This window comes from Nerophis ophidion, linkage group LG04, assembly GCF_033978795.1.
Source record: "Nerophis ophidion isolate RoL-2023_Sa linkage group LG04, RoL_Noph_v1.0, whole genome shotgun sequence".
NCBI lineage: Eukaryota > Metazoa > Chordata > Actinopteri > Syngnathiformes > Syngnathidae > Nerophis > Nerophis ophidion.
In genome coordinates this window covers 64,652,578-64,665,452 of record NC_084614.1, presented here as the reverse complement: position 1 = coordinate 64,665,452, position 12,875 = coordinate 64,652,578, and the positions used below count along the sequence as shown (strand labels likewise).

Sequence of the window (12,875 nt, the reverse complement as noted above, 5' to 3'; positions counted from 1 at the left end):
AGAACGCATTGAAGATGTCCAAGAAAAAATCTGATTATTTTTTATATTTCAAGTATGAAGCGCTGTTCAAGGGTGAGGCGATTTTAGAGAGGGGAGGACACTTCCTGTTTGAGCTGCATCGGAAATACCTAAACCCAACGCCTCTGAGGCAGGATTCAGATTAGCCTCCGAGCAAACACACGTTTATACAAAAAAATTAAACTAAAACACACCCCAGAGCCCGCATGCCAAAGCAGAATTTCAGAGTTTGCGGTGATAAACCCAACAAGCAACCTCTATATAGCGTAGTTGCCTCCCTGAAACACACTTGCATGCACACAGACTCCCATCCGTTGGGAGTATTGTTGGATTCTTCCCCTTCTGACGCCTGCAAGGCTCAGGAAAAGGAAATGCAGTCCTGTGTAACCTTTCAACACAGAGCTACAGAAAGAGAGAGTATTTTTTGTCATGGTGGAGCCCATGAAAAACTGGTGAAGCATGTTTTTTGTCTGAAAATATTGGTTACATTTTGAGGCACTACTGCCGAGGACTTCTCCCTCAACAAACTATGAAAAAGTTCATCAGCCATTAAAAGTCTTTGCTCCTCCACTTGGTAATTAATGTAGCGATTTACAGGGACCATTCTTAACTTCCTAAAGGTGTTTATTCACATTTTGAAATCCCATATACAAAGACCTACACGCTAAATGGAAAGCCATTAACACTTAATGGAATACCTTGGACCGAGTGGAGTTGAAACCTTGAAGAACTACAAACTGTGCAAGCACAGTAAAGAATTGTATACTCCTTTTGTTCTGTCAATGGCCTTTTCATTTAGTGAGAGTGCCTCTTTTTTTGTCGACGGTAATTTCCCCGTTGTCTCTATTTGTAATTGGACAATCTAAGACGGTGGAGAGTCAAAAGGGTAGGAATGATTGTGTTTTAGCTAATGTGGGAATCCTGCTGGGAATGCCTGTGACGACACAATGTTTTTCAATTGACCTTTTTTACTCTCTAAATGTTTCTATTCAAGCTTTTTGAAATTAGCTTTGTGAAGCAAACTTTACAACGTAAGGTCGTGCAGTTGGGAATAACAACAACATTTTATATAAGTCACACAAAAATTAGTATTCTTATTGCTGCTTTTGTTTTCATTGGTCAGTTCACTAACCATCATAGTCTCTAGCTCTGCAACTAACGATTCATTTGATAATAGATTAATCTGTCGATTATTACTTCGATTGATCGATTAATAATCGGATAAAAGAGACAAACTACATTTCTATCCTTTCCAATACTTTATTTAAAAAAAACAACATACTGGCACCATGTCCTTTCGACTTGCCAAATAAAACAAGGCAAGTGTTACACTTTTTTAAAATGTTTTTATTTTTTTATATAAAGTGCGCCATTGTCCGGCACAATAGCAATAATTTTGCTTAGGGGAATTTCAAACCTGGCTATTACCTATTCCAACCATTCTACAATGTTGGATGCTGAATGTCTTTCCTCTAGTGGCATGGTCGTAAGGCAGATTGACTTCATGTTCTATTTGTCTCCAATGTAGTGGCATGTATTGCCAAGGTAGGCTACACTTGTCCACTTGGCGGTTTAGCTCGGTTGGTAGAGTGGTCGTGCCAGCAACCTGAGGGTTGCAGGTTTGATTCCCGCTCCCACCATTCTAGTCACTGCCATTGTGCCCTTGGGCAAGACACTTTACCCACCTGCTTCCAGTGCCACCCACACTGGTTTGAATGTAACTTAGATATTGGGTTTCACTATGTAAAGCGCTTTGAGTCACTAGAGAAAAAGCGCTATATGAATATAAGTCACTTTACTTCACATCAGTAGTGAGAGCAATTTTGCTCTGGGTGGCTTTTATGTCAGTCTACACTGCATGGAATGTCTGCTCGTACTTCCATCTCCATCAGTTTGGTAAAAAGGTTCCTCGAGGGAAGAGTGTAACCGTGGTTGAGGATGTGAATCATTCGTCTAAAACCTTCATTCTCCCCTATGATAGTCGCCTAATGTTAGTTAGTAACGTATTTAGGATAGCATCAGTCAGTGCAGCCGCTTGTCGTGGTGTGCAGACCTTCCTTTGTACCAAGTCTCTAATGCTGGCGTGTTTCTTTCTGAAATGAGAGAAACCATATTATGAACGTACATAGAAGCATCATTTGCATGTAACTCAATACATACCCCGTTGATTTAATTAATAATTTCTGACAAATACGCCATCACATTAAAAAAACAGCTAAATTAAATAAATGGGCATTGGAGTTGCAGAATACACCAATAACAACACAGAAATATAACTAATCAGATCAAAACTGGATCAGATATAGTACACGTTTCTGCTCTGAATAATAAAGGATTCACTTTAGGCTACCTCTGAATAATAGAATGAAATATTCCAACACCTTCATAACGTTTAGTTATACTAAAGTGTCACTCAAGTCTAAATAGATTTATACAGCTTTATTGAAACCAACCTGAGATATTTCTGTCCGTTACGTTTATTTCCAAATTGTTAAACGTGCGTTTTTTCTCTCAAAACGGAGTCAAATGTACCGGAGACACATTATCATCCCGGCGTTGCAACAAAGGGATAACGTTAACGTTACTCATAAAAAAGCTGAACTTATGAATGCCTGTTGCGACTCAAAACAACGTACTATCCTAAAAGTTCCTAACACTCTGAAAGTTAATACACAACAGTTGCTGCTGCGCTGCCTTAAAAAAAAAATATCCTCGTTAACAAAAGATTAAAAACACACAAAGACAGACACAACGGATCAATATACTCGGACTATGGACTTAAAAAAGTTATGTACCATAAGTTCTTCCCTTCATCCATGACTCTTCTTCAGGTGCTCCCAAAGCAATGTTGTCCTTCCGTGCCACGCGAGGTCCATGCTGCACTAAATGCAGTATACTGTCTTCTTTGAAGTCTTTAAAGTAAAGTATTCCAACACTTTTGAAGACTTAGGTCGTACATTTTTCTCCATTGAAGCAATAACCTCGAGATTTTTCTCCGCTGAACTATCCATACTGTTTCCCTCCGCCATTTTTCGAATGTTTCCAGCAAAGTAGACGGTGTGGTCACGTGAGCTGCACATGACACATCATTGGCTGGTTTACTGCCACCACATGAGACGTAGTCTCAGTGCCGCCCTGGCGCTGTTTTGTACTCTTTTTGTACTTATTCTGATTATTGTTTTCAGCTGTTTGTAAATGTTGCAGTTTATAAATAAAGGTTTAGGGGGGAAGAAAAAAAAAGCCTCCGCGCATGTGCATTTCATACATCCAACGAATCGATGACTAAATTAATCGCCAACTATTTTTATAATCGATTTTAATCGATTTAATCGATTATTTGTTGCAGCCCTAGCGTTTTCGTTCGCTTTTTTGGCTTTTTGTGACACAAGAAGAAATTAAATTATATTACTCCATTGACACCATCCACATTTTATTGTTTTAATGTATTTACTGTATTTAAAGTACTTGTTATACTGATGTGACCAGAATGTTGAAATATACAATGCTTGGAATCTTCTCAGATAGATACCGTCGTACTACACTCATGGTAGCTAAGACTGTTTTATAGTTTTTTTTTAGTATAAATATTCACTATTGTAATACTTATTTTTCATGTATATGACTGTCAACATTAAAATGTCACTCAAAACATTGCCTGTACACTTGAAGGACCTATGTAGGTCACATGTGATCAGGTGATACAATGTAAAAAGACTGATGGAGAGGGTTGCCTCAATTTTTCTTGTTAGGTTGAGTCATTACTTTTTAGATGGCAATTGCACCATGGATTGTAATATTTCAATTAAAATTACTTATGAACTTTCCAAGTCTGAACAAATCGAATATACCGTAGACCAGTGTCCTGGAAGACATTCAGCTGTAGCTCAAAATTGGATGGCCTCGCCAAATATCGCTGAGACTTTCAACCACGCCACAATGTCTCATAAAAATCCCAGAAATATTAACTAAGTTCTCCACTCATACTCACATGTCAAGAGTTTTTCCCCTAAAGTTATTTTTAGGACATTGCCCTCCCTCTTCTTGCTGTTTAGTTGGCCTAGTCCTGACCAGAGGAAGAAGAGGAGTGGCAAGGAGGGGAAATGTCCAACAATGACTTTATTAACATGATGCCCAACACAGCCAGCACATTGGGACTTTACAGCACAGCTTTAACTCAGGATATCATTTTTTTTGTACTTTGGATTTAACTCTACAACTGTTTTTTTGGTGTATTTGTCCGTCCGTTTCTTGTCCAAATGGAAGTTTGCTAACGGGCTTCAAGCATGTTGATCACAAGTGAGTATATATCGACTGTGATGTCTTGGTCTTTGATGACAGATGTTGTTTAATAGCATTCATGAAGATAAGCAGGTGATTGGTGTTTAAATAGCATAATGAGCTGTAATCAATCAGAGCCTCATGGTGCTTTTTGCCAATATAAATGTCCTCTGTGAAATTGTCATTCTAAACCTCATAAAAGTGAGGCTGCAAAAATGTCTTTGCAAATTGATAAAAGTGAGGGAATTATTTTGGAAAAAAAGTGATTACGTTTTTTATTGTTTGAAGCCTATGTGGGCCGGGAAGCATCGAATAACAAAAAGCCTTTTCTCCGCAAAAGAATGCATGTGGGCTGTTTGTATAAAGGACTCCGTTGTGCTCTGATGATCACATGTTAAAGCTAGTTAATATCCCGTAATATTTTGTCTTCCCGTTGCATAATACACTGTTGCAAATGCTTCACGCTGAATAATCCGCAACGATGCCTCCTAATTCACTAAATGCTTTTAAGTGGAGACTGAAATGGATAAATGAACAGTTACCATCACTATTACCTTTTATTGAAGACTCTTGTTGGTGAGTCACACGGACATACTCAGTTTTTTCTTAAATTCAATAATGTTTCTCACCTTCTTTATCAAAGTGCTGCGACTTACAACTTCCTTTGTCCGTTGTGGGTTTTTGTCTTTATTCGCACTCAATAAAAAAAAGTGATGTTTGAGATTTGTTGTTTGGGAACTTTTAGCAGAAGGATATGCAAAATGTTCGGACGTACGATAACCCAGATTAGGTTAGATTACATAGTACTTTATTTATTCCGTCAGGAGAGTTCCTTCAGGAAAATTTTAATTTTCAGCACAATCCCATTCAAGATCAGACAAACATTACATGGAGACAGAACAGGATGGTTGACAGGTCTGCCGGCTTTCAGCGCCCCTTACAAGAAAGGTGAGATACAGGTAAACATATGGGGGGAATTGGAGAAAAAAATAGAAGATTAAAATAAAATAAAATCGGTCTAAGTCTGGGCCCTGGAGAGGGGTCCAGACTGAGGCCAAGGGAAAAAAAACAACTCATAGCCATAGTACACATCCCTCTTACAAGTGTGTAAGAGGGAAACATTAAAGACATTAAAGCAGCTATGAATAAAAAAGTAAAAGAAACATATACACTGTGGAAGCCTCTACAGTGTTCCACGCCATCGTCCGCTGTGGTGGAGGGAGCATGGCCAGAGACAGGAGTAGACCCAACAAAGCAACCAAGAGAGCCGACTCCACTCTCGGCCGCCAACCAACTCTCGGCCAGTGTCCAGTCCGCATGGATGAGCGAAGATACGTCCAAGAAGACTGAGGTGTCCGACACCTGCTCACCCAGCCAAGACACCGCGAAGCCTCTCCGTCCCGGCGCTCAGTGCCAGCTCCGTGGCCCTGTCCCCTCATCCGCATCTCCTCCAGTCCCTCCAAACTGACTCTGGTGTGGCGGACACCCAGCAGCTGGTCTCCATGGCCAAAAGGTTCCCGGTAGGCAGATCCAGAAGTCCACAAAAAAGCACCGCAGAGGACACGAAAGTGCCACCCCTTGTCACACAGTCCCAAAGGGTCCCGGACCAAAAGGCAAAAAAATATAATAACACATGAAAACAAGAGGGAAACACAAAAGGATGACACAAGAGCACAGAGCTCCTGCCTATATAGATGATATACGGAAAAACCGAGGCAAAACTTTGGCGAAAATGTTCTACAAAAAGTGGAGCCTACAAAAAAACAAGGTACCATTGAAAACTTCTTCATATCAACACTGACTCAAGTTTATTATCATCATTGTATATTATATACAAAATACTGTGATACCACCAGAGATGCTCTCAACATTTTTTAGTACGACTTTGGCAAGCTACAAAGCCGCACCGCTTGATAGATTGTCGACGCATTATGCATACCATAGTCAGCGTACTGTGCTTCAACACACAGGTATCATGGTTTGCTATGTAATACGCCCCAAAAATGGCATCAATTGGGAGCAGTGTTGGTCATCTTACGTTACTTGTCTCAAAAGTAACTGAGATAGTAACTCAGTTACTTTATTGTCATAGTTACTCAGTAAAGTAACTGTGACGTTATTTTTCCTTTCGTTATTTTATACGCTATTACGTTCGATAACATTTTTAATGACAAAGATGTTTTAACTTTTGAAGAATAAAAACACAGTATACAGTATTTTAGAACATTTGGCAGTTATCTTAACTCAATAGATTGCAATATGCCATGTGATATGCATATTAATAAAAATGTATAAAAAAATAAATATTCCATTAAGATACAACATTAAATATTGAAACTACAAAACCCAATACCGTACCAAAAATGTAAACTAATATAAAAACACACAAAAGAACATTTGGCCTTTAAGTAGTGCAATTAAGTCTCTGCACCTGTATACCAAAATACAGCCTGAAAGAACTTTAGAAAAAACTTAACCAAATTTTGAGCAAATAAATGACATGCATTTAAGTGAAATGTTTAAAAACGTTATCGGAGGACAGTCTTTTCCTAAGCTAATCATAATTAATCCTGTGATTAATTATCATTAAATCAAATTCCAAAATATGATTAATCTGATTTTTATAAATGGCTGAATTTCGGCTTGGGTTAGCAGCAGCAACAAGTGTCATGTTGGCATTTGCTGATGTGAGGTGCGGATCGAGTTTCTTGACGTGGATAAAGGTTTTTTTTACCTGGGCATAGTGTGCATGTTACACAGACATCCTTGTCTTTAATTTCAATGAGGGAACAGTAGTATCGGTACTTGCAGTTCAAAAAAGCTACGTTTTGAATATCCTTGGCTCCGGCTCATCCCCACCCCTTCCTACCATGAATTGATTATTGTGGACCCCGACTTAAACAAGTTGACAAACTTATTCTGGTGTGACCATTCAGTGGTCAATTTTATGGAATATGTACTGAACTGTGCAATCTACTAATAAAAGTTTCAATCAATCAATTATTTCTGCACGGAGCTGATGTTAAGTTAAAGTTAAAGTACCAATGATTGTCGCACACACACTAGGTGTGGTGAAATTTGTCCTCTGCATTTGACCCATCTCCTTGATCAACCCCTGGGAAGTGTGGAGAGCAGTGAGCAGCAGCGGTGTCGCGCCCGGGAATCATTTATGGTGATTTAACCCCCAATTCCAACCCTTGATGCTGAGTGCCAAGCAGGGAGGTAATGGGTCCCATTTTTATAGTATTTGGTATGACTCGTCCGGGGTTTGAAGTCACAACCTACCTATCTCAGGGCGGACACTCAAACCACTAGGCCACTGAGTAGGAGATGTGTAGTAGAAACCTGACACCTTGCGTTTCTTTCAACCAAACTGTAGTAACGAGCCACTTCACATTCTCAGTAACGGCAACGGCGTTACAATGATGGGAACAGTAATCAATTAGATTACTTGTTACTGAAAAAAATAACGCCAATAGTAACGCCGTTATTACCAACACTGATTAGGAGACTAATTGTCTGGTGTTTTGTTTTCTATATTATGCAAATCCAACTTGTCTTACTTATTGGTATGTGCTTGTGTGTATTTGGGATCTCCATAAGTCCTGAAAAATAGACTGTGTCCGCCATTGTAGTCCGATGCTGTAGTCAATGAGCTCCTTCTTTTTCTCGATCTTCTTGTTGTGGGACATTCGTCCTCTGTTTTTGCAATTTTTCATATAACGTAGAGTACAGTTCTGATTTATATATGTTGGTATACTGGCTATGGAAGCGCTAGGAACTACCAGTACAATGAAGATAACGGGGAGAAAACGCTGTCGAAGTGGAGGCATGTAAATAATACCACCCACAAAACATCTTGAAGAGACAATCAGAAAGCAGTTTGAAGATGGAGGACGGCGTGGCAAAGTTGGTAGAGTGGCTGTGCCAGCAATCTGAGGGTTACTGGTTCAATCGCCACCTTCTACCATCCTAGTCACGTCCGTTGTGTCCTTGGGCAAGACACTACACCCTTGCCCCTGATGGGTCCTGGTGAGCGCCTTGCATGGTAGCTCCCACCATCAGTGTGTGAATGTGTGTGTGAATGGGTGAATGTTGAAATACTGTCAAAGCGCTTTGGGCTCCTTAAAAATATGTAGAAAAGCGCTATACAAGTACAACCCATTTACCATTTACCATAGTCGATAAAACATAATGTGTGCAACATTTTGACCAAAGAACCACTATTTCATGTTATCTAGACCAGTGACTTAAATGGAGGAAAAAAAATCACAACCCTCATTCATGCACCTTATATTATGGTGCGCCTTTTGTATGAAAATAGACCTGAATAGACCCACTCATAAGCGGTGAGCCTAATTGTCCGGAAAATACGGTATATACTGTAATACGCATTGAGGCTATGAATTGCGTTTTATCAGATTTATTACATTAATCAGACAAACCAATTGATGGATTACTCAGTAACTAAAGTAATCGCTAGCTACAACCCTACATTTGAACCACTGTATAGTTTATAGTCTGTAAAGCAGGGGTCAGGAAACTTTTTGGCTGAGAGAGCCATGAAAGCCAAATATTTTAAAATGTATTTCCGTGAGAGCTGTACAATATTTTATAACACTAAATACAGCTAAATGTGTGCATTTTTAAGTAAGACCAACTTTTTTACAGTATAAGTCTCTTATTCTTTTTAATAACGTTGTTATTCTGAAGTCAACCAATAATAAATAAAATACTTCTTACCATTAATGAACAGGTGCGGAAGAAAACGGATGGATGGATTAAGGTGCATGAGAATGTTTTATATTCTGAAAGTTATTTTTAACACTGAATATCACCAGTATTATTCATTACTTATCGTGTTAAGCAATGTCAGCTAAGATTTATCCGAGAGCCAGATGCAGACATCAAAAGAGCCACATCTGGCTCTAGAGCCATAGGTTCCCTACCCCTGCTGTAAAGATTGAGTATGCATAGACACCTGCTGGCCTTTTATAGGTATTGTTGGAAGCAACAAGACGTGAGCTATTTTGCGTGCATATTAAATACAATTCCTGGTAACATCTGCTCAGTAAAAATAAATGTGTGAATGTGGTTGATATTTAGGTACAGTAAGTATATTTCCACTTATTATACTAAGCAGAGATAGACGGGATGTGCCACTTTAATGCGTCGCCATGAGCTCCATTTCCTGTTCTGCAGTTATCGCTTTTTTTTAGCATCACTACAAAAGTTATAGGTAAAATCAAAACACATTTGGACTACTTTTTTTTTTTTTTGTCCTGTCCAGCTTCTCAGGCAAATCATATAGTTGATGTAGATGCCCATATCGGCTGTTCAGATTTACTTTACAAAAGAGAAGTGTAGGATACTTCTCTTGTTGCCTTATTTGAATTTGACTTTATTAAATGTATTTATATTATCATTTGGTGCAGCCGGGCCGGAGCAGGAGGGGATAAAAAGAAAAAAAAGGAAGACAGGGGGGGAAATTGTGGGGATAAGAGGGGGATTAGACGGAGGGACAAAAACAACTACAGCAAACACATCAATAACAACAAAAACAACAACAATAAAACAACACCAGCACATACGATATGTACAAATATGATCGTAAAAATGATAGCAAAGAAGCAGTTAGTGAAATGAATAATAACATAGAAATGACAATGAGCATTTTTACACTACAACTGGAGCAATACAAATACCAATAGAAAAAGCGCTGTTGATTGTGAACAATACCAATAGTTTACCACTATTATCAACAATACAGTTGTTCAAATGCCACAATACGTATACAAAATGATACCTAGAAGGATAAAAAAAAAAAAAAAAAGAAATACCGAAAGATGATTAACGTGGACCCCGACTTAAACAAGTTGAAAAACTTATTCGGGTGTTACCATTTAGTGGTCAATTGTACGGAATATGTACTGTACTGTGCAATCTACTAATAAAAGTATCAATCAATCAATCAATCAGAGAGAGGCAACCCATATTAATCTTGTAGATTGTTATAGTAACAATAGGTTAAGCTTTGTCAGTATGCCATGTGTTACCCAGTTTCCCTTGGGGCAACAATGTTGATATATGTTTGATGAAACGTGATTATGTGCATGATTGTCTGTATGTATATGTACTTGTATATGAACAGTACTACATTTGCTGACAACTCGCGAGTTCTATGCTACTTTAGAGGCCCATTGTTCATGAAAACTGATCAAATTATAAAAGGTATTCAACGTCATGAGTGTTGGACTATGGAGGGTTCACTCTAAACATTTATATTGCATTGTACTAAAGACATTTTCACAACCTTTTTGTGTCAATGATTTATCCATGCTGACATTTTGACACTCTGCGCTGTACTCCTGTCACTGTGAGTCGCTGGGCTTCTTGATCACGTTTCGGTAAAGCCACTGCAGTCGTGCTGGAGACGCAAAAGGGAATTAACCTAAACCGCTGAGTCGCGTCACAATCTGTTTGTTTGTAAATATTCCCCACTTGTCGCCCTGGGTTGCTTCGCGGTGTAACTCGGGAGAGTTGATCCCAACTCATTAAAGCACAGCGCAGAAGTACAAACTATTTGGTGGAGGCGGCGGATTTAGTAGGGCTTCAGTGGGGCTGTATTACCACTGGCAGTCGTTTTGAATGTGTGTTGTTAACAGCGCATGGCAACAAAAGGCTGGCATTAGATCATAATCCAACTGTACCTACCTTCTGTGCATTCATGTGTGTGTGTGTGTGCGTGTGTGTGTGCAGCATAACCTGAGAAAACAACATAAATCGCCCCAGACAAGTTGTACTTGTGTGTAACATTTGAATGTTGTGTTCTTTCTGTAATTACAGTTGTATGACAAATAATATATCAAATAAATGTAGTTTAAAATACATTACTATAGTATTTGTTATTTTAATTAATAAAATGCTCATGTTTCAAAATTTGAGAATTAATAATGGGAAAAGAAACATAAAAAAAATCACAATTTAAATATTTTTCATATTTGAGGAATATTTACCATGTTTTCTATTTGAAGGTGCCCTATTTCAGTGGTTCTCAAATGGGGGTACGCGTACCCCTGGGGGTACTTGAAGGTATGCCAAGGGGTACGTGAGATTTTTGAAAAATATTCTAAAAATAGCAACAATTCAAAAATCCTTTATAGATATATTTATTGAATAATACTTCAGCAAAGTATGAATGTAAATTCATCCATCCATCCATCATCTTCCGCTCATCCGAGGTCGGGTCGCGGGGGCAACAGCCTAAGCAGGGAAACCCAGACTTCCCTCTCCCCAGCCACTTCGTCTAGCTCTTCCCGGGGGATCCCGAGGCGTTCCCAGGCCAGCCGGGAGACATAGTCTTCCCAACGTGTCCTGGGTCTTCCCCGTGGCCTCCTACCGGTTGGACGTGCCCTAAACACCTCCCTAGGGAGGCGTTCGGGTGGCATCCTGACCAGATGCCCGAACCACCTCATCTGGCTCCTCTCGATGTGAAGGAGCATCGGCTTTACTTTGAGTTCCTCCCGGATGGCAGAGCTTCTCACCCTATCTCTAAGGGAGAGTCCCGCCACACGGCGGAGGAAACTCATTTCAGCCGCTTGTACCCGTGATCTTATCCTTTCGGTCATGACCCAAAGCTCATGACCATAGGTGAGGATGGGCACGTAGATCGACCGGTAAATTGAGAGCTTTGTCTTCCGGCTCAGCTCCTTCTTTACCACAACGGATCGGTACAACGTCCGCATTACTGAAGACGCCGCACCGATCCTGTCGATCTCACGATCCACTCTTCCCTCACTCGTGAACAAGACTCCTAGGTACTTGAACTCCTCCACTTGGGGCAGGGTCTCCTCCCCAACCCGGAGATGGCATTCCACCCTTTGCCGGGCGTGAACCATGGACTCGGACTTGGAGGTGCTGATTCTCATTCCGGTCGCTTCACACTCGGCTGCGAACCGATCCAGCGAGAGCTGAAGATCCCGGTCAGATGAAGCCATCAGGACCACATCGTCTGCAAAAAGCAGAGACCTAATCCTGCGGTTACCAAACCGGAACCCCTCAACGCCTTGACTGCGCCTAGAAATTCTGTCCATAAAAGTTATGAACAGAATCGGTGACAAAGGACAGCCTTGGCGGAGTCCAACCCTCACTGGAAATGTGTTCGACTTACTGCCGGCAATGCGGACCAAGCTCTGGCACTGATCGTACAGGGAGCGGACCGCCACAATAAGACAGTCCGATACCCCATACTCTCTGAGCACTCCCCACAGGACTTCCCGAGGGACACGGTCGAATGCCTTCTCCAAGTCCACAAAGCACATGTAGACTGGTTGGGCAAACTCCCATGCACCCTCAAGAACCCTGCCGAGAGTATAGAGCTGGTCCACAGTTCCACGACCAGGACGAAAACCACACTGTTCCTCCTGAATCCGAGGTTCGACTATCCGGCGTACCCTCCTCTCCAGTACACCTGAATAAACCTTACCGGGAAGGCTGAGGAGTGTGATCCCACGATACTTGGAACACACCCTCCGGTCCCCCTTCTTAAAGAGAGGGACCACCACCCCGGTCTGCCAATC

At 40.5% G+C, this 12,875-nt stretch overlaps 1 protein-coding gene across 4 annotated transcripts in view; it reads left to right on the top strand.

The window, feature by feature from the left end:
* si:dkeyp-23e4.3 (rho GTPase-activating protein 7) overlaps window positions 1-12,875 on the top strand; it is a 92,706-nt gene that overhangs the window by 40,558 nt on the left and 39,273 nt on the right. Inside the window, exon 1 of one of the 4 annotated variants that reach the window (XM_061898813.1) lies at window positions 4,095-4,314. The exons of the other annotated variants lie outside the window; for them this stretch is intronic. Within the exon in view, the coding sequence (XP_061754797.1) occupies window positions 4,302-4,314 (13 nt within the window). The 5' untranslated portion in view covers window positions 4,095-4,301. Of the gene's footprint in view, window positions 1-4,094; window positions 4,315-12,875 lie in introns of those variants that run through there. 4 annotated transcript variants of the gene reach the window in all.